The sequence below is a fragment of the Aulonocara sp. 'chitande type north' Nkhata Bay genome, linkage group LG2 (assembly GCF_057382095.1).
Source record: "Aulonocara sp. 'chitande type north' Nkhata Bay isolate Kocher_YH1m ecotype deep benthic linkage group LG2, A_spYH_male_GT1.1, whole genome shotgun sequence".
NCBI lineage: Eukaryota > Metazoa > Chordata > Actinopteri > Cichliformes > Cichlidae > Aulonocara > Aulonocara sp. 'chitande type north' Nkhata Bay.
In genome coordinates, this window is record NC_141345.1 from 15,864,640 (window position 1) to 15,886,315 (window position 21,676).

General features: G+C 42.4%; 2 protein-coding genes across 11 annotated transcripts in view; both read right to left on the reverse strand.

Moving 5' to 3' along the window:
* Positions 1 to 33: 33 nt before the first annotated feature.
* LOC147337531 (long-chain-fatty-acid--CoA ligase 1-like) lies at positions 34 to 18,683 on the reverse strand. 8 transcript variants are annotated; one of them, XM_086305625.1, is made up of 22 exons: positions 18,298 to 18,683; positions 10,910 to 11,107; positions 9,389 to 9,694; positions 9,110 to 9,224; positions 8,052 to 8,116; positions 7,599 to 7,700; positions 7,279 to 7,378; positions 6,575 to 6,750; positions 4,974 to 5,006; positions 4,831 to 4,882; positions 4,668 to 4,741; positions 3,705 to 3,782; positions 3,466 to 3,600; positions 3,195 to 3,329; positions 2,770 to 2,865; positions 2,491 to 2,563; positions 2,281 to 2,369; positions 2,068 to 2,184; positions 1,832 to 1,975; positions 1,643 to 1,747; positions 1,287 to 1,358; positions 34 to 1,167 (listed from the first exon to the last, which is right to left on the reverse strand). In XM_086305625.1, the coding sequence occupies exons 3-22, from the start codon at positions 9,566 to 9,568 to the stop codon at positions 1,027 to 1,029; spliced, it is 2,082 nt and encodes a 693-aa protein (XP_086161751.1). In that variant the 5' UTR covers positions 9,569 to 9,694; positions 10,910 to 11,107; positions 18,298 to 18,683; the 3' UTR covers positions 34 to 1,026. The 8 variants fall into 8 exon arrangements, with proteins under 8 accessions (XP_086161751.1, XP_086161732.1, XP_086161722.1 ...); XM_086305606.1 differs by lacking the exon at positions 18,298 to 18,683 and adding an exon at positions 13,153 to 13,253; XM_086305596.1 differs by lacking the exon at positions 10,910 to 11,107.
* Positions 18,684 to 18,980: 297 nt separating this feature from the next.
* Positions 18,981 to 21,676, reverse strand: part of st3gal5 (ST3 beta-galactoside alpha-2,3-sialyltransferase 5) — a 32,580-nt gene continuing 29,884 nt past the window's right edge. For all 3 annotated transcript variants that reach the window (XM_086305699.1, XM_086305706.1, XM_086305689.1), the window contains 2 exons: positions 20,977 to 21,135; positions 18,981 to 19,930 (listed from right to left, as the gene is read on the reverse strand). In XM_086305699.1, coding sequence (XP_086161825.1) covers positions 19,673 to 19,930; positions 20,977 to 21,135 — 417 coding nt within the window. In that variant the 3' untranslated portion in view covers positions 18,981 to 19,672. The remainder of the gene's footprint in view (positions 19,931 to 20,976; positions 21,136 to 21,676) is intronic.

Consider the following 21,676-nt stretch of genomic DNA (forward strand, 5'->3'; position numbering starts at 1 on the left):
TTTAAATTTTGTGCATTAGTGAAGCAATGTACAAACATTACACCGATTTTTTTAATCAAATATTTTACAAAATGTGACATTAAAAACAATTATAATACAAATCAATGTTATTTTTCCTTGTTATCTAAATAATGCATTATTTAAAAAACCGATTCATTCACCAAATCTCTTCCCTTCCTGAACCCACTATAAAGTAATTAAACATTAACAAGGCTTTCCCTCTGTGTCTGCTCCGTATGTTCCTGAGTGACTTCCCTGTGTACAGTAAGCTAACATTGAATTGTTTCATCTGCTGATCCCCCTAGACAAGCCCTGACTGCAACTAAATTAATTCATGCAGACAATGAAGGAACCAAGTGAAACAATCTTGCTGTTAAAAATTTCAACACTAAAACAAAATCATGACATCAAACTGTCTCATCAATGCCAGTGAACCATTCTGTGTGAGAATGATGCAAAACAAAAGTGCACAATGTGTGTTTGCTTTTTGCTGGCCTGAGATTTGTGATGTGACAAAGTTGAAGTACAAACAAAAAACAGCTTCTTCAGACTCAGCACCTTATCAGCATCATCATCATTAATATTTAAATATCAAGGACTAATCAATTCCATCAACAGTTAAAATTGACTTCCTGTCTTGCGTACCACAGATCCTGTAGTCAAATTATTTTTGTGTTCTGTTGAGCATGACAATCGTGTTGTTTGGCCGTGAGAACTAAAGCGAGTCCTCAGGGTTTGTACTGTAGTGTCCTTGTCTTCGTCTATGTCCATAAAATCACATTACTGATTTGATAAGCACCATTGTGTGTGTGGAAGTAGTTGTTACTTTTAATTAAGCCAGGTAATAAAAAGATAACCTGCTTTGTAGTACAGGCCTGTGATGATGGCCTCAGAGGGTCTCATTCATTTGCTTTCTGTTGTGTGCTTCAGCTTGTACCTCAGTTATTCTTTCCCCTTTTAATTGAATCTAAAGCACCATTAGAAGAGCTGCCGCCTATTCTTCCCTCCCGCTCTCCACTTGTCCTTCTACATTTTGATCCCAGCGTATAACTCGTCGATCTGGGATCTGAAGTACTGGCGCAGTTCGTTCCTCTTGGCCTTCATTGTTGGAGTGAGTAGGTCGTTTTCGATGGAGAACAGCTCGGTGTGAATGCAGATGGCTTTTACCTAAAGAACAGACATGTGGCCAGGTGGTGTTAGTGACAATAATAATATTACTTCTAATATTTGATGGAAAAACAATTCAAAGTATACAGAAATACTTCAACTATGACTGAGTGCTGTACCTGCTCAAAGGACTTGAGGCCTCCTGCCTTGCCCAGCCTCAGCATGTCTTCCAAGATGGCTGCTTTAACTTCCTAAATACAGAAGAATGAAAAAATTCTCAATATATTACTCAATATTAACATTGTTAAGCTGCTGAACACTGGCCTATGAGTCATTCAACCATAAAGAGAAACCTAAACAACAGACGAACCAGTGTTGTGTGTACACATAATAATTAGCCATCAGATTTTGCCTTATAAACCGTTTATATTTGCACATATTTCTATAAATCGCTCCACCTATTTCACCTGCAGCAAAAATATAAAGAAATAAGGGATGGCTCAAGACTTTTGTGCAAGCTTTCTGAATCCATTACCGCTCTGCCACATAGTTCCAGGTAGCTGCCCTGCAATCCCAGCGTCCTCCTGGTCCAGTCAGACAGGAAGTCGGGGTCAGGAACCACCACTGCTACCAGACACGCCTGGAGGCAAACAACATGTAAATGTATCTCATTCAAAGTGGACTTTGTTCTAGAGAAACTTGCAGTTTTAAAGAGAGGACCTACCTGCAGACTGTCTCCATGCACAAATACCTGCGCCACCGCATCACTCCTCATGTAGATGTTCTCTATCTTCTCAGGAGCAATGTACTCGCCCTGTGCCAGCTTAAAGATGTGCTTCTTTCTGTCCACGATCTTCAGGGTGCCATTCTGTAAACAAACACGCGCACGCACTGAATCCTGGTGTGGCCACAGACCACATATGTATTGAGCTTAATGTAATGAACAGATGAAGAACCCACCGGAAGCCATTTCCCAATGTCTCCCGTGTGGACCCACCCATCTGCATCGATGGTCTCTGCTGTTCTCTCTGGGTCATTTAGATAGCCTTGGAATACGTTGGCGCCCTTCACGCACACCTGGAACACATACGCACACGTGACTAGTGTGAATGACTGAAACAACTATGGACATTAAGTAAGCTATATGTGCTGATGTCAGCTTTTTAGTTTTACCTCTCCCTCTCCATTTTCAGCCAGGTAGTTCATCTCGGGTACATCCACCAGTTTAACTATGTTACAGGGCAGAGGCGCTCCAACATGACCTGTTGAGATGAAGTCAGTTTGAGGTCATCTTCAGATCAGTAATCATTTCATACTTTTACATAGTTGGTTAAAGTAGGTTAAGTAAGGTTGGTTAAGTTCTGCAGCTTTGTTATGTGCTACCTGCAGTGCAGTCTCCAGGCATGGTCACTGTGCAACCTGCAGTGCACTCGGTTTGTCCATAGCCTTCATAGAACTGAGACAGAGCACAAACCACAATTATTATTATAATCGTTAGTGATGCTGCTGCTACAGACAGAATTATGCAACATGGAAAATGACAAAAGGAGGGCGGGGTGGATCATCCCAGAGGACATTACTGTGATGTCACATACTACGGAAGTAAAACACCACAGGATAACAGTAGATTACATTCAGCAATTGTGTGTGTGTGTGTGTTACCTGACAGCCTAGTGCAGCTCTGAGGAAGGTGAGAACAACTGGAGATATGGGAGCTGCTCCTGTTATCATGAGACGCACACAGCCACCAAGACTGGCCTGCAGAGGGCAGCACATCACATTATTTACTTCACAGCTGCTCAAATGCATCCCAAACAAACTCACTCAGACATTGTTAATGCTCTGATACTACAGTGTTTTTGTATCGTCATTGTTTGCTCTGTTTTCCATTTTCCTAGAATGGAAAATTTCCTTTTAATAAAGTGGATCCCCAGGTAACGAGTAGGTTGGTATTTATGTTTTTTTTTTAATTTTTTCACTGTTGTTTAAAATAATAAACTGTATATATTCATGGACAATTAGTCATTTTGTCATAACAGCAGCTGACAAAATAGTATTAAAATAAAAGCGGTGCTGGCTCTGAATACCTGGACCTTGTTGAAGATGAGCTTATCCCATATACTGTCTTTCCTGATGATGCCTTTCATGATCTCAGAATGCTTCCTCTTGAAGGCAAATTCCAGCAGCCAGCGCTTCCAGGGTGAGTTGGCCAGACCGAAGATCTACACCAGAAGAATTACCAGGATTAAACAGAACAACATCAGTAAAGCTTACGATCAGCACTGCATTTATGCAAAATCGTATCTTTATAAGATATCATAGCACACAAATGAGCAGAGTGCTTACACTTCTTCATACCTTATCATACATTCTGTTTAAGAGTCGTGGAACCACGGGGAACACCGTAGGCTTCAGCACCTTCATGTCATCTGACAGTCGACGAATATCTCCCTGGAAATAACCAATCCTGGCTCCATGTATCAACATGACTCCCTACCAGACAGGGAGAGGAAATTTGGGACAATGTTATTAAAAGGAGCCTGACACAGCAGGCCGGAAGGAATCCTCCTTGATTTTTAACGACAGGTGGAACAAACCTGCACGACCCTCTCAAACATGTGAGCCAGGGGCAGATAGGACAAATGGATATCATTGGGAAGCACTGGACAGGTGGTCTAAAACAAACACACACAGCAAGCAATCAACACAAAGACAAACACACATGCACAAAGACAGAGATGGAAAGCATTAACCTTCGTAATCCCCCCGCCCTCCCCAGCATGTAGGACAGATGCAGAAAAGACAGCAAGCTTCTTCTGAAGCGGTCTGAACGTACGACTGGAGAGAAGAGGGACGAGACCATTAAAGGTCTTAGTGAGCTGTGTTTTCTCTATCTTCCCTTCAGCATTTTTCCTTTCCTTCTCCTTCCTGAAGCTGCATAGACACTAGAAGCGATGTGCAGTGATGTGGGGACAGGGCAGAATAAAAATTAAGGCTATTTGGTGACTTTGAGTGTCTACTGGTGAACAAACTCCTGGTGATGAAAAGTGGGCAGTACCCACAATCAATAAAGTCTCAACTTCCAGGCAAGCACCTGAGGAAACTACTAGACTGACATACGATACGTTAGAGCTGGGGAGTCAAACATAAGGCCCGGGGGCCAAATTGGTCCAACAAAGACTGCAATCTTTGGACATACATTTTACACTTTTTGTTATATTTTCATAAGTTTTACAGTTTTTCCTACTGATAAAGAGACAATTCATATAACATCAAAGTAACAGACAAACAAATGTTTTCTTTAACTACTATAGAAACTTTAGTTTTCTACATTGAGTCCGTAGTAATTCTGAAATGTTTTCTGTAATTTTGCACATTTATTTATTTACAATTTAAGCCTTAAGAGTCACGGCAACAGATTACTTTCATTTACTAGAAAAACATTTTCATGTTATGTAGAAAAACTCAGAAGGGTCACCACAAGGTCTCAAACGACCAGCTTCAAAGAGATGTGCGATGAGCAAACAGAGAGATGGTCTATGATTACATCAGCACCTCACCCCTGTAATCTTGATGACAGCTGAGCAGTTGGAGACAATATTCCCATGTGTCAACATAGCTCCCTTTGGTTTTCCTGAAAGTGCGTACAGGAGACATGGCAAATATTTTAGTTAACTCAAATCAGAGTGGCTGCATGTCACTGTGAGTCTGTGGATGTGTCACCTGTTGTTCCACTGGTAAAGCAGATGACTGCCATGTCCTTGGGCTGAGGGGGCTGAAGAGATGGAGGTAAAAATGGATCAGACAGCATAACAGACAGCATCCTCAATATTTAGAGACAGTCTAACAGGCCTGTGTTTACATACCAGTGGTTCCTGGTGGTTGGCCTTCCCTATGGCCTGTGCAACAAGAAAAGCAGGTTAACTAACAGATCTGAGAATACAGAGATAAAAGGAAATGATGACAACTGAGACAAAACAACAGGAAACGTAGGCCGAAGAAGTAACCATCTAAGAAACAAATGAAAGTGAAAACAGGCCAAATAAACACAAAGCAGCAAGGACAGCAAAACTAAACTATTTGCCTACTTCCTGGATTATTAGCTTTTTGCACATCTGTCACACTGAAATGTTTCAGATTACTAGAAAAATTTGAATTTTACACAAAGTTAATCAAAGTAAACTTTTCATTAAGTAAAGATGAAAAGCTATCAAAGCCAGTCTGGCTCTGTGTAAAAGCTGTTAACTGGTTGTGCCACCCTCGTATTTGTGATAACCGATAAATCTGAGACGAGCCTGTTCTTTTTGGTCAGCAGTGATTTTCTCCTTGTAACTCTCCCATGATATCATCTCTTTTCTTATTGTTGAATCATGAACTTTGACCTTACTGAGATAAGTGAGGCTTGCATTTCTTTAGATGTAGTTTTATTTTTGCGCTACCTCCTCGATGTGTCATTGATGCACTCTAGGAGTAAATCTGATTATGTGCCCAATCCAGGGATGGTTCACTCGAACGTTTCTAGATTGATCCATTTGGGCTCGCCCTTAGAACTGCATTTGTAACAACTTTGTAACTGATAGATGTCAAGGACTTTGTTTCCTTTTGGTCTTTTAAACTTTATTTCTTTTAACCTACTTCACTTTGTTAGACAGGTTTAGCATTTCAGTGATTTCATGAGTCAGAAGGTTTGACAGTAATCAAATAAAATTAAACTCAACTTTCTGAGAATGTGGTTAATGGCATTTAAATCATGGTTTAAAAAGGGGGGGGATCAATAACTTCACACATAGAAGGTCTGGGAAGCTTTTTTTCTTTGAATAAATGAAGTTATAATTTTAAAAGACTGCATTGTGTATTTACACCTCCCACTGTCACAGCTGGACACAGGGAGGTGTTTAGCTCAGTATACACATTTTGGGTATTTGGGTCAGATCACATTTAAGTGAATCGCTCTGGAGTTCATTTGGACTCGCACAGAGACCACCTCCTCCAAAGCGTCTCATTGTGGTGGTTCTGGTCTGCACCAGAGTGTGATTACTGTGCTCACATCTGTCCAAGTGAACCACACCATTGACACGGATTGAAAGGTGGGGAGCGTCCCTTTTAATTGACAGCAGTTCTCTGCTAGGTTGGATAGGTTTTCTTTCCCCCTTAATAAATGAAGTCATCGTTTAAAACTGCATTTTGTATTTACTCTTGCCTTTGTCTAATATTCCAATTTGTTTAATGATCCGAAAGATTTGAAAGTGTGAGAAATATACAAAAAATAGAAAATCAGGAAGGAATTGAGTACTTTTACAGCACTGCACAAAAACAGAAAACAAAGGAGAAGCTGTTGAAGGAAAAGAATAAAGTTTATTAAAGGTAAAAGCAGAAGAATGAAATAATTACACACAAAAGACAAAGAAATTACGATAAATAATAATAATAATAATAATAAATTTAAAAAAAGAAAAAGCCTTCTGACCATCATCTCCTGCAGGCTGAGGATGTGGATTCCAGCCTGCTGTCCCCGTTCGATCAGGCTGGTGTTCGGGCTCTCCATTAGAACAATTGTTCTCACACTGTGTTTCGTGTTGTTAATGCAGTCCAGCACTAGATTGACTTTATCCATCACATCGCACACTATAGTTGAGATAGAAGCTGCAAAAACAAATAGCAGATAATCAGCTGAACGTCTTCAGAAAAACCTCTGCCATGTATCCAAATCTTCAACATTATGCACTCCACACTGTATATAAATGCCACTTGTTTTGCACATATTCAACTCTGTATATTTTATATATTTTATTATTATTATTATTATTATTATTATTTTTTTTTTTTTTTTTTTTTACTATTTAATTTGTAAAAATGTGTATACACACACACACACACACACACACACACACACACACACACACACACACACACACACACACACGCAGGAAAATATTTAGTATACACATCCAGAAATGCATACACTATTATATATTGTACATATATTTATTAGTTTCAGGTTGGCCATTCTTGTATTTTGCTCGTTTGTGTTGTTGTGTTTGCACATCTCTGTTGCTTGTGGGGCTCGCACACAAGAATTTCACTCGCATGTGCTGTGCCAGTGTGCCTGCACATGTGCTGTGACAATAAAAGTGATTTGATTTGATTTGATTTGAAATCACCATTGTTTACCTTTGTCTATAATATAGCTGATAGCCTCTGTTCCCAGCGTGTCATACAGAGGGACTGACACCAGAGAATAGGTGTAACACGCCAGCTCACTGATGGTCCACTACACACACAAATCAGAATCATCAGAATCAGAATACTTTATTGATCCCTGGGGGAAATTATTTAAACAAACATTACAAGATTAAGTTTGATAATGACTCCGTCGTCAAAAAGCAGCACATTCAGGTTCATCTTAGCACTGAAGTAATGAGGCTGTGAGATCATAGAGCAGCTGCTTGTTAAAGTAAAGACTAAAACCTTGAAAGTGTGCGATTATGTACCTCTGGTCTGTTCTGAGAGAATATGCCGATGTGAGAGTCGGCAGTCTTGCTGTTTCCTTTGTGAAGAAATGCAGAACCCAGATTCTCTGCTTGCTCAATTACCTAACACATAAACACACAGACACACACACCAGCTGTTAATGCTGACAAACTCAACCTTGTTCAGCCTCAGAAATCAAAGTTTGATTTATGCTCATTTTGCCTTTTCACCTTCTCATTTACATGTGATCACATTTAGCACAAAGTTACAAAGTGACGATTTCAGATTTGCATACAGAATAAAATGACGCACTTGCAGAGTGAATGTCACCGGCAAACAACGTGACCAAAAAGACGAGGTCACCTTTTTGACCACCACTTTGTAAACAACTGTTTATACTGACTGCCAACTGTAGCTTTCACCCTGGAGGCCATAGTGTTTATACAAGGTGAGCTAATCTTGGTATCTCTTACCTCTCTGTAGGAAATCCATTCATAAGGCTGTTTTGGCTTCCTGGAGCCGACACAGGGACCGTTACCTGGACGATGAAAGAGAAGAGTTACTACAGTGGAAAGTTAGAGCAACCTAATGTCACAAATTCAAAAGTGTTCCCAGGATGTCTTCATACACATATCCCTATTACACATATAGATGATTACACTTCCTACCCTGCATGCTTGGCTGCTGGCACAGCAGTAAACTGAAGTGTTGACTATTTTGTCAGGCTTCTGGCATTAAGAAAGAGTACACAGGTCCCAAAGTCAAACAAACACTGCGGCATCACTGAGAGTTAAAAACTGTCTAAAGTCTTTCATCTTTAATAAAATGATCAGCGTTGCTGCTTTACCAGGTGTAACAATTAAGTTTAACATCCAGGCATCCATGAAAACAGGATTTAATAAATTTAACGGAGTTAGAAGTTAGCAGGAAGTTAGCTCGCTAGTTTCTACCTAAACATGATATAGCATGTTCTGACTGAGAGATTTCTGAAATAATTTAACTGTGCCTTTCATCTTCTTATCTAAATATGGACTTCTGGTTCCAAAACAACTGACACAATGGCTCTTATGGTTGGCACATACATGTGACAAAGCTGTTCCTCTAATGTGGAAAAACCACATGAGTGGTAATCCATGTCATTCACTTTCTTTTTCAGACCGTTCCTCTGCAAAAATGGAAAAAGGGTCCCATTTTTAAATGCTCATCTTTAAAGCAGCAGCATACATGTTTAATATGAAAACTGTAAAAACAACAGTTGCGGTCTCTACAGCTAAGTTTGCCTTAATGATCGCGTAGGAGGTTAATTTTTACATAACGTGTGTCATAAAATTGTATTAAAATATCTAAATATTCAAATAAAATATCCATCTTTTATATACAGTTTTTGTATTCAACAAAGTCAAAGTTACTATGAGATGTTAAACACATCATCACTACTGCACCAGTGCAGTTAAGGATGAATCTGAATGCGAGCTTGATTTATACAGTAAAAGTACCACATTGGGATTAAATTGTATTACTGGTGACTTACTGGACACTCTGGCGCCTCTGAGAAAGAATTCATACAACGTAGTGGCATCATCATAGATATGTGTCAAGGGACTGTCAGTGGTCAGTAGAACTGATCGGCGTGCCAAATCTCCACCCTCACAATGACAATGAAACAGATTGTGAATGCAACAATAACGACAGCAGCTGGAACGTTTCTGTATGAAAAATCTTGTTAGAGAATTAATGACAGCAAGTAATTTGTGGGTCACATCATCGATCAGCATAACTATCCTGTGACTCTGACAGGGACCAAACTTACCTGAACCTCAACTGACTGCATCTGCAGGTCACAGACCTGTGGGAGGGGCCTGGATCGTGTTGCCAGGTAATAGGTTGTTGCAGCAACCACAGCCCCAATGCTGACTAACACAGGGGTGGACATGTTTCTGACGTAGCAGCTGACATCTAGATCTGGCAGGTTCTGAATAAACTCCTCCATGTTATTTGCGATGAGGTGCCTTCAACAACACTGACTGCTCTGCTCTGTTCGTCCAGGTGCAGTTAGACTGAATGCCCTGAGGTGTGGTTGCAAGCAATATGAAGACGTTTTTGGCCAGGAGTTCACCTAGAAAGAGCAAGAGAAGACACATCGTTATTGTACTTTGAATCTTTTTTTATCCATAGTTTAGTAAAGTAAGTAAGTAAATTTTATTTATATAGCACCTTTCTAGATAAAAGATCACAAAGTGCTTCACACAGGGAAGACAAAGTATAAAACAAAAGCAGACAAAAGTTAACAAAATGAGTACTTCAATGTTTTGGTCAGAAGCCTTGCTGCAGCGTTTTGGACAATCTGCAGACGCTCCAGGGAGTTTTTTCTTAGAGATGTAAACAGTGAATTACAGCAATCCAATTATGATAAAATGACTGCATGAATAATAATCTCCAGTTCAGTACGAGACTTAATTTAGAAATGTTTTGTTAAGTGATAAAAGCAGGCTCACCAAAGTGAGCCGGGTCAAAGATTACCCCGAGGTTCCTGATGGACGATTTCACAAATGTTGAAAGAGGACCAGGAGCATTCATTATCTTAGGTACATGTCTGTCAGGAGCACATACAAGGACTTTGGTCTGTCCTTCATTAAGTTGGAGAAAGTTGTCGACCATCCAACCTTTAATGGATTCTAAGCACTCATTCAGAATCTGCAGCTTAGAAACATCTTGGGACTGGATATCATCTGGGTAGCAAATGCCCTCAAAGGGGCTTAAAATATGCTGGAGAGGAAGTAGATACATTAGAAACAATAAAGGCCCCAGCACAGAACCATGTGGCGCACCATAGGTTATGTTACGACCTGGCTCAAAAGCCGCAACATAAAAAAGGAGACGAATACCAGAGTATAGGTGAGAAGAGGTATTATCTTAGAATGGAATACCAGGTCGGCTAAAATGGCTGATGCCATCAAGGCAAAGACAAGCGAGCTCCCTGGGAAGCTTGCCTCAGGTATGCTTTTATCCACACCTGACTAGGTGTGGCCAATTAGCACCAGCTGAACACATTGAGATGATTAGGGGCTACAGAGGGACGTAGCACCTCCTCCCTCAAAAGGGTTCCTCTAGGACCCCTAAATTCATTAAAAGCCCCTCTGAAGCCTCTAGGTCCTTGACCCACAAACCTGAAATAAAAGTAAAAGCTTAGAAGTGGAAGATGACCGGTATTTAGAAACTGTCACAGAAAAGTATCGTTCATATAGATATGAGGAGAACCACTCCAAGGCAGATCCAGATACACCGACCCAATGTTTCAGCCTTTCAAGCAGAATTCGATGGTCAACTCTACCAACATCAGGAGAACAGAACATTTTCCTGCATCATTTTGCATCAAAATGTCACTGGAGACTCTGAGAAGGGCTGTATGTCTGTGAAGGTTCTCAGTCATCCAGGTCATCGTAGTCTAAGGAGCTTGGAAAGAAAAGCATCAGGACTTCTTTAAGTTGCTTGAAGACGTTTCACCTTCATCCGAGAAGCTTCTTCAGTTCTAGGGTCAAATGGTGGAGAGTCGCAGATTTAGACAGAAGTCAGATATCGGCTGCTGATTATAACCAAATCTTCAAGCCGACACACACAGACAGCAGTGGCTGATGTTTATGAAAGACTTTGGTCTAATGTAAGGGCTGTTTGTTTGTTAATAATAATCCTGTGCACTGAAGCGTGCAACATCTCTTTACTGTTAAGTACAGAAACCAAATGAAAGACTGCTGCTTTTCCCGTACAGTAATAGCAGGCGATCTCGTTCAGCTGTGACTCACGTTACAGTGCAATTGGATCGTATATCATATATTTAACAGATTCTCCCAGGCATCAGATGTATTCGTCCCATTCTGTGCCAGTGTTGTTGTTTAATAGTTGGAGGAGTTCTCAGCATTACAACAAAAACACAGTTAAGCCTCCCTCATCCCAGTTATTGCCCTCGCTCCCACCCTCTCCCTCTCTCGACCCTCATGTCAGGCTCGTGTGTCCCAGCCTACATCTCTCTATGTTTCCTGTTTTATTATTGTGCGTTCCCTGTTCGGTGTGTTTAGTTTTGCTCCCATGTTCATTCATGTGTTTCCACACTAAATACACCTCTGTGTGTTAGTTTTCTGTCAGTCGGGGTCAGGTCGTCTGCGTTCCATGTTTCAGGTATTCGTGTTAAGCATGTCCAGGGTTTTCATGTTCAATTCTAGTTTAGCCAATTTAGGTTATTCTTTATTTTTGTATTGTTTGCTTTGCCCTTTATTTTTGTAATTTTTCCATCAGCTATAACAAAAGCGCTTCATTTTGTCTGCGTTTGGGTCCACATTTCTTAGTCCACACAGTCTCCCAGCACAGACTGTGACTGCAAAGCTGTTGAAGAATAAACAGACTGGAAAGTGTGACATCTTCATGTGAGAACAGATGAAGACGATGACCTTATGGTCCAGACCAGCGGTGGGCAACTCCAGGCCTCGAGGGCCAGTGTCCTTGGTCAAATACAGCTGATTCAAATGGCTAAATGGCCTCCTCAACATGTGTTGAAGTCCTCCAGAGGCCTAGTAATGAACTAATCAATTAATTCAGGTGTGTTGACCCAGGGTGAGATCTAAAACCTGCAGGACACTGTTGCTTGAGGCCTGAAGTTGCCCACCCCTAGTCTAGACTCTAGAAAACACAGACAGCACTTCTCACAGCAACACCAAGGCAGACCCACGATTTGGACTTCTCCTCTCTCAGCTCTTAAAATGAAAGTTGCTGCATTCTCATTAGCAGGATAAAAGAAAAACTGTCTGTAAGACTGAACTGAAGTGTGAGAAAACAATCCTACTTAAAGCACAGCTTGAGTTGAAATGTACCTCAAGAGTTCAGGTTCCTGTATCAGCTGTGCCCTCTCTCACAGTCACATTCTGTTACTCTACATAAACTGCATAACAAAATACATCACTGTTAAATGTTAATGCTATTGTTTCTCTTTTAAGACCAAGAAAAAAAACATTGAAATTATAGAGTGCTCAATTCTTTGCACGTGGTCAAAATTATGAATTCAACAAGGGGTCGGATACTTCTTTCCCCGACTGCACATATGCAGAAAGAGTTCAATCAATTTCAGAAACTTAAATTACAAGTAATATTATTACAGAAAAGGATTTAGCATTTTTAAATAATCTTTTTTATTATTTTGGCAGACCACCCACCAATTCAGTTCAATTCAATTTATGTAGCATCAAATCACAACAGCAGTCACTCTAGCGTGCTTTATATTATAAGGTGAAGACGCTTCCACATTACAAGGAAACCTTCAGTCTAGTTTCTCATCCTTTGATTGCAGAGCGCTTGTTTCACCTACACTAATACTACTCAGTGTTTCATTTCCCAGCACATGCATGACAATAACATGAGCCAGTCTCTTAAACTGGAATAACCTGTAAAAGAAGAGGCTTAGCTGTGAATGCTAACTGTACAACAGTTAATAATAACAGGATAATGCAAGAACAACACACGACACACACTATTTCCGTATCCCCGTGTGTGTTTCTCCATGTTTTAACGTGTTTCTCACCCACTAACCTGTAACAGAGAGCAGCCAGGTGAGACACTGAGCATCCAGTGGCAGGGATCCTGCAGTTTTTACTGCCGCTCTGCCTTCACAATGCACTAATGCACCGTTGACACGCAACAGCAACAAACATTCTTTTAAGAGGTCAGGCGGGGCCACGGGAGCCCTCTAATTGGCTGGCTCCTGGAAAACGATCAGTCTAACTCAAAGTCAAACAATCAATGCATGTTTCTGTAATTTAATCTGATAGTGAAGACTGGGAGACCAAACCAAGCAAAGTTAAACTTGTTCTAATAGCAGTTAAATGCAGAGTATCTTCAAAATTAATAAACAACATCAATGCGGTCTCTTTGTCTGGTGACGCGTCTCTTTCATTTGTCTCATTCTCACACAGTTACAGCCTTCTTGCAAAGGACAGCAGGTTTCAGCAACGCCTGAGTGCCTTCACCTTTGCCACAGTGACCTATGACCCACATGTGGTCAGCTGAGCAAAGGAAAAACTATCTGACACAATGTTCTGGGGCAAAAGTGTGTGTGACCATACATGAAGTTATTTTCTGTCTTGTGATTGTTAAATATTGACTCATCTGTGTTTATCATGTGAACATGGTTCTCAACAGCCTTTAAGCTTAGGACAATATTCCCTCTGTGCTCGGTGCTTTCTATGTCAGCATGACCAGACCAACTTCCTTCTTTAAATCCTGTCAACTACACAACAGTGGACGATCACCAATTACACACACATCACTACAGTGGGCACATACTTCCTCCATGTCTTAAAAAAATAAAAATAAATATTTTTTAATATTGATGGTTAAAGAGCTGGTACTCATACAGCACTTTTCTCCTGAATTTGAGCACTCGGGCGCTTTCATGCTCACAATCATCCTTTTATCTGTATCCAAGCATGAGCTGCTCCTCACAAACACACTCACACTCTGATGGATGCATCACGGCCAACTCAGGGTTTAGCATGTTTTTTGGTTTTTTTTTTCTCTTTTTGCCTGTCCTCTTTGGCTCTTTTGCCATCAGAATTATTGTCTAAAGGCGAAGAAAGATGCCCAACGGACTTACTTTACCAAATTGACTATCCCAGCCTTGCCGTAATGGTCTATTTGATTCACCTTTTATTGTTTATTTTATTTTTTATTTTCACTTGCTAGATACGGGACAGACTGAATGAGGAAAAGAGAAGGGAGAAAGAAAGAGGGAAAGAAAAACAGCGGAGAAGAGGGACGGGGATAAAAAACAAAAACCAACTAAATAAGCAGACAAAAAAAACAAACACATCAATCACCTGGATCACCTGTTGAGAATGAAAAAAGAAAACAAGCAGAAGAAAACGAGAGCAATAGAATAAACAACATCACAATGATCTATGGGAATATGACAGTAAATACTAAATATTGAACATTATTGTGCAGCACCTAAGATCGACAGCGCACAGTGTGCTTTGAGGTAGGAGCCAAAAAGGGTGTAGTTTGTGTGTGTGAGCAGCCGTGTGTACACCTGTGAGCATGGACGCGCTTGTTTTTAAAAGGTTCCTTCATGTAATGATCTGCTAGAGGGTGTGGGGGGGCCACTGCCCCGTCCACCAGGGCATGAAGCAGGTATGGAGGAGATCAAGACTCCAGACATCCAGAGGCCCCCAGAACACAAGAGACCAAGGAAGACCAACAGAGGGGCAGCCACGCCACTGTCCCAGTAAGAGCTGAGGAGAGTCCCAGATGAGGGGTCACTCAGCAGCCGCGGAGCAGAAGCCAGGGGGGGTTGCAGTGACGTGCCCGTGAGCTCCGCCGGCAGCCAGCTGTGCCAGAGTGGCCTCAGGCCGAGAGGCCGAGGCCACCCCACCCCTGAAGTGGCCCGAGCGAGCCCCAGGCTCCAGGCCCCGATAAGGAGCCACCAAGGAGTGAGCCAGTGTGTACCTGGGCGCCCATCCCCGGACACAAAGAACCACCAACGCACCGATGTCTGAGGGCGCCTGCCACCGGCAGGGGAAGTGGTGGTGGGGGGAGATAGGCCTCCATACCTTAGAGGGCCTGAGATGTCTCCAGAGAGGTGGCGACTGATACCCAACCTGACATATAGACACAGACATACAGGCACACACAGACACAAACATCCATTCCCACCCTCATGCTCTCATATGCACTTACTCCACACTCAACCAACGTGGAGACAGACATAAAGAGACGCTGTACACACAATCACACTCCCCAAGCGTACTCTAAGAACCGGGTCTAGGTACCCTTGCCCCTGGAGGGGGAAACTGCACCCAGACCCAGGTGGTGTTACCCTTTTCCCTGCGGTGGGGAGAAGCAGACCGCCCCGACTCCGCAGCAGCAGGGAGGCCCCACACTCCAGACCCCAGTCGGACGGCCAACTCCTCCTCCTGGCCCCCCCGCTCCAGCAGGCCGCAGAGAACGGGGATGTGAGAAGACTCCAAACCTCCCTCCGCCAGGCTCATATGTAGTGTTGATGCATGTGTGTTCTAAGGTGCATTTAAAACCCAGGAGGGCATGGAGCTACCTGCCAGAGAGCAGCAGGTAAGCGCACAGCCCCTCCTGATAGCCCTCAGTGTCTACGTGTATTTAAAATTGAGAGGTGGGCAACGACGCCAGGGGTGAGGTGTACACCCTGATGGTACTTTGGATTCCGTGTATCGTGCCCACCCCCAAGATCCTATATGTATGTGTTATGAGAGTGTGAGTAATGTGAATGTCTAAGATTTTGAAATAAAATTGAGGCACAGGCAGCCAGAAGGGGACAGAGGGGGGGATGCCTCCCCTGCACCCTGGTGCACCCATTCTCATGTGGTACTCATGGCCATTGATCAATGGTCATGAGAATTTGCATAATTACGATTAAGGAACTGACCTCCCAGCCCATTGGTTTCAGTCATTATGCAAATGTACTGTTTATAAGATTTGGGGAAACCTGCAGTCAGCTGAGACTGAAGAAGTCACTTGGATGAGTGACGAAACGTTTCTCCCACAAACGCTACGTCCACATGAACAGAATCAACTTTTGGAGATATAAAGGAGAACATCACAGGATGATACCTGCAGGTCTGACAGCAGCAGGTGTATCACTCCTGTTTCTACCTGGAGACAGCAGTCGCCTCATTGTTCTGACACACAACACAAAACTATCCACAACACTACACACTAACTACACAAGACAACACATTAACTACACACTACAAACACGCTAAACGTCACAAATCTCTCTTCCTAAACAACCAAATGTCGTATTGCCATATCATTTTTGATTGGTCGACATGGTGCATTTTTCCACCAACACGAAAGGGCTGTTTTTTGATTTGGTTTTGGGTTTTCTTTATTTTTTGCTCATAAGCAGAGAGTGCTCGCTGCGCTGTCCTTAGACATTAAACGTGACGAAACTATTGAGGAAAAAACGCTGCATATATATTGTTTATCACGACTCTGGTTTTACGTGGCCTATCAACACAATTTATAAACTGGTATATATCACTTTGTTGCTTTGTCTTTAAGTGGTCATGTGATTGGCTTACCACGACTACTTTATTCTTCCTCAGTCAAACAGCAGCACTCATGCGATTGTTTTGCCCCCTTAGCTCCAGGTGTTGTGCCAAAAAGTTATCGTCGGGCAGAAAGTGATTGCCGTCTGCAGGAGCGCGCAGCTGCTTAAAGGTGTAGCGCCCAGATTACTTACAGCTACTTCCGTACAACTGATGCAGTAAGCTGAGCACAGCTTCAACCGTCTGTTGAAAAATAGTAACGCGACCGCAATTTTCTTGTTAGTAACAGTAACGGCGTTGTAACGATATTCCATCCATTTTTTCCATCCATTTTCATCCGCTTTGTCCGGGGCCGGGTCGCGGGGGCAGCAGCCTAAGCAAAGAGGCCCAGACCTCCCTCTCCCCAGCCACCTCCTCCAGGGGGCATCCTTGTCAGATGCCCGAACCACCTCAGCTGGCTCCTTTCGATGTGGAGCAGCAGCTGCTCTACTCTGAGCCCCTCCCGGATGGCCGAACTTCTCACCCTATCTCTAAGGGAGAGGCCAGCCACCCTTCGGAGGAAGCTCATTTCTGCCGCTTGTATCCGCGATCTCGTTCTTTCGGTCACTACCCACAGCTCGTGGCCATAGGTGAGGGTAGGGACGTAGATCGACCGGTAAATTGAGAGCTTCGCTTTTACACTCAGCTCCCTCTTCACCACGACGGACCGGTGCAGCGTCCGCATTACTGCAGCTGCAGCCCCAATCCGTCTGTCGATCTCCGGCTCCCTTCTCCCATCACTCGCGAACAAGACCCCGAGATACTTGAACTCCTCCACTTGGGGCAGGAACTCATCCCCGACCCGGAGTGGGCACTCCACCCTTTTCCGGCTGAGAACCATGGCCTCAGATTTGGAGGTGCTGATCCTCATTCCCGCTGCTTCACACTCGGCTGCGAACCGCTCCAGTGCGAGCTGGAGGCCCTCACCCGATGAAGCCAACAGAACCACATCATCTGCAAAAATCAGAGATGAGATTCTGAGGCCACCAAAGCGAAAGCCCTCCGCCACTTGGCTGCGCCTAGAAATCCTGTCCATAAAAATTATGAACAGAACCGGAGACAAAGGGCAGCCCTGGCGGAGCCCATCACCCACCGGGAACGAGTCCGACTTATTGCCGGCAATGCGAACCAAGCTCTTGCAACGGTTGTATAGGGATCGAATGGCCCGTAGCAATGGGCCAGACACCCCATATTGTAACGTTGTAACGATAGAAATAGTAATTAGTTAGATTACTCGTTACTGGAAAAAAGTAACGCCGTTATTCCCATCACTGCAAAACACACACACAAATACACCAACACAGTAACGACTAAAGTGTTGTGTTGTTGCACTTTGCCAGCTTTTAAAACACAACCTCCAGCAGCTTGTTCATGCCCCGCCTCCCTTTAGCAGCGGTGCCCGGAGACACATCTGTCTGACAGCGCTGACTGGACTTAAGGTCGGAATGGAAACTCCCCCCCACACACACACCGCACTAGCACTATTAAAAGCGTGCACAGCATTTGTCATATCATAATAATTTATCATATTAATAAGTGCGCGTGCAAACACAGGTTAGTGTTGTTTTCTGTCACGCGCCACCTTTATGGTTTCGCTTGAATATAATTAACTTACCTGATTTCTAAACGGAGCTCGCTTTGATATTCTTCTTAATGCCAGCTGGGATGTGCTGTTCTCCTATTAGCACACTTTCTTTAGCATACTGTATCAAAGCCAGCAAACGCACTATTATTTCTTTCAGTCGTGATTAACTGACTACGGTGAGCTGCTGTCGCTTACTTCGCACCTGTTCCCACGACTTCTTCCCGGTTTCTCGCTCCTCACCTCGCGCACACCTGACCAGCCAATCATGGCATTACATAAGTTTCAAACTTCCGGACAAGTGTTTCTCAATAAGTTAGCAGTAAAAGGTTCAATGCGTAAAATACTAGATCCATGATTCAGCTTTGCGTTCACCAGTCAGTCTTTAAAAGGCGTGTTTTTCTCACGGGTCACTTTATGACAAGATGCAGCGTGGAAGGTAATTTCACTATCAGGGTCTCACATGGCTTGTCAGACCAATCAGCTGGCTAATCACTGGCTCAAAGCAGACTGTAAACTGCTCTCCTTTTAGTGTCACTCAGAGTTAATGAGAAGCAAGTAACTGTCAATATTTAGCCTGCAGCGTCCATCGACCTCCACACTTTGACTTTGTGTGCACCGCTGCAGGCAAATAACTGAACAACATAAGCATAAAAAAACAAAACCAGGCATCAACATACTACATCAAAAATAATGAAAAACTAAAAACAGAAGACTTTCTTCTTTTTTGGACTTTATTAATGAAGACCGACACAGGATGCTCACATGGCTGCGACATATTAAAATTCAGATCAGGAAATTGGATGTTAACATGAAAAAGTGCAAGTCAAATAAAACTACAACGATGTAGAAATAATAAAAATAAAATTATAAATCACATTTTATTTTCACCACAGATATCAAAGATCAGCCACTCGGGAAGAGCAGCAAAGCAGACTTTTTCAATATCACAACGAAGTGAATCTGCTAAAAACAGCTGAAGACACTTTGGTCCAATCTGTGCAACTGAATACAGATTCATTTTGTTCCACTGATAATTTACTGCTGTACAAACATAATTTTAACTTGCATCAGAACAATCACAACAACCATGATACCGAATAACACTGTTTACAAGTTACTGGTCGTGTTCCACAACTAAAAGTAACTCAAATACTGAGAAGCTCCTGATGCATTGCTGATGAGAATCAGTTATTACAAACTGGAAGCTTTGCAACACGTGTGTGTGAGCAAAGACAAGACTGTGGTCCAAGGCCCTTTCTCATTATAAACAAAGCAGTTCTTCATAAAGTGTTTTGTTAAAAATATCCTGTGACTCTTGCTTGACTTCTGTTCAGTGCCTCAGAGAGGATATGAAAATGTTCACACCACAAAAAGGAAGCGCTCTGCACTAGAAGGCTGTGGTGGGTCAGCTGTGGCAGTAGGAGCAGTGGATCCCCCCTGTCAGGTCAGTGATGGTTCCCTCTCTAACCAGTCTTTGCAAGAGCTCAGTCTCTCTGTTCACGTTGTGCATGCTCTGCTCCAGCATGGCACTCATAGGCAGCTGGTCATAGTAGTGCAGTGGCGCCCCGTGCTGGGAGAGGTTGTAGCCAAAGCCTGCCAGGCTGACCTCGTCACACAGCAGGCTAGCTAGAGTCAGCGCAGACACACCTAGAGTGGGAATGTTCTGCAAATATATGTAAAAAAAGGGTTAAACTTTCTTAAAGAGTAAAGACATTTGTTTCTGTCTTCCTGTTGCAGATTTTTCACATCATTTTATTTTCTAAGCAAACTGACTATGGTTGAAGTAAAGAAGGAAAATGGACAAGAGTGAGACACCGGCAAAGTCAAAGTAATATAGGCCATAATAAATAAACTATGACTTAGCTTACTGTAATATGCACAGACAGGTAAACCGATAGTATCACGATATTAGCCTTTTGTTAACACCTTTCCCATGTCTGCCTGTAGCTCATGAGAACAGCAGCTCAGTGAGCTCCATTAGAAACCTCAGCGCTGAGTAACAACTTTATTCTTGTTCAGAATGACTTTATTACTCCAACAGAGTCGAAGACAGAGGTTAACATAACTTGACACACAGAACCACTTCTAAGCTTTTATTTTCTAATTTCACTAATCTGATCATTACAACTTAAATGAGCTCAAATCAGAAATGGTCACATCTGCTGCTGTTAGATAGTACTGCAATAGTCAAAAGTGACCACAAGGGGGAGTTGCTCCAACACAACAGACTGCAGGCTGGCTACAGCAGGCATGACGATTAAACCTGACACTTGGCACAGTGGCAGATGGACAAAGGGATGTTTTACTGTGCAAACAGATATAACTTGTTCTTTATTAGAAGGTTTAATTCCTAAGCTGGGCTAGCCCGTCTTTCTACGTGAAAAATAATAAAAAAAAAAAATACACAATACAAAGGCATTTCAAAAACGACTTCAATGAATCAGTAGTTTAAAAAGTATTTTTAAAACTGACTTCAGTTTTCACTTTAACCAGGGGTGGGGGAACTCCAGGCCTGAGTGCAGGTGTCCTGAATTGCATGGCTAAATTACTCAGCATGTCTTGTTCCCCAGAGGCCTGGTAATGAACTAAGATCTAAAGATCTAAAACCAGAAGGACACCAGCCCTCAAGGCCTGGAGTTCCCCGCTTTATACCAGATTTACGAACAGACACACTTTCACTTAATGTGTGGTATGTGAATCATCAATTACCTGGTCCCAGCCCCACAGGCGTGGCCTGGGAAGAGGATATTTCAGGAGGTCCAGTGCAGTCTCTCTGATCACATGTGGGTTTAGAAGTCTGAACTTACTGGCTTTGAGAGGGATTCTATCTGGAACCTTCTGCCAGAAAAAGAACCAATCCCACAGAGGCTGCAACACAAAGCACAAACTGTTGGTTTCTCAACAGCTCAGAACACTGACTCACAAGAAAACAGCAGTGAGATCTGAGACTGTGTCACACTTTCACGTAGAAGATGATACTGAGGAATTCACAAGTTGACAATGACTTATGGAGCTAGCAACGGAGACGTTACATAATCCAAGAGATCCATGTGATTAAACCACAGGTAGGGGAGGAATTCCTGGAAGCACACTTCAGCCAGACGTCTCACATATAATGTCTGATAAGAGCTTTTCTGATCTTTAAAAATGTCTCTCGTGCTTAGAGGCTATTTGTACTGCACATGATTTTTATTTTTATCTAATACTTTTTCTAATTTATTTTCTTCAAAGCTTGCTTTTATATTAAAATATGAGAATTGATTTCTAATCTTCACCTTACAGACAATCCCAAACTGTGCTATTACAGTGCTGCTACTATTTCCATTCAGTTTAACAGGATCATTCTAACATCTAACTGCATTTAAACATCTCAGTGTTTTTGACTCAGTGCAGCCATCATTATATTTAT

What these genes read in the sequence shown, in the direction of transcription:
- LOC147337531 (XM_086305596.1), bottom strand. Translation starts at nt 9,568, where the DNA reads ATGGAGGAGTTTATTCAGAACCTGCCAGATCTAGATGTCAGCTGCTAC. An exon ending in CTGTCATCAAGATTACAGGG is followed by an intron (nt 3,783 to 4,667) that starts GTGAGGTGCTGA and finishes TGTTTGTTTTAG; the next exon opens with ACCACCTGTCCAGTGCTTCC. An exon ending in CTGAAAATGGAGAGGGAGAG is followed by an intron (nt 2,185 to 2,280) that starts GTAAAACTAAAA and finishes TATGTGTTCCAG; the next exon opens with GTGTGCGTGAAGGGCGCCAA.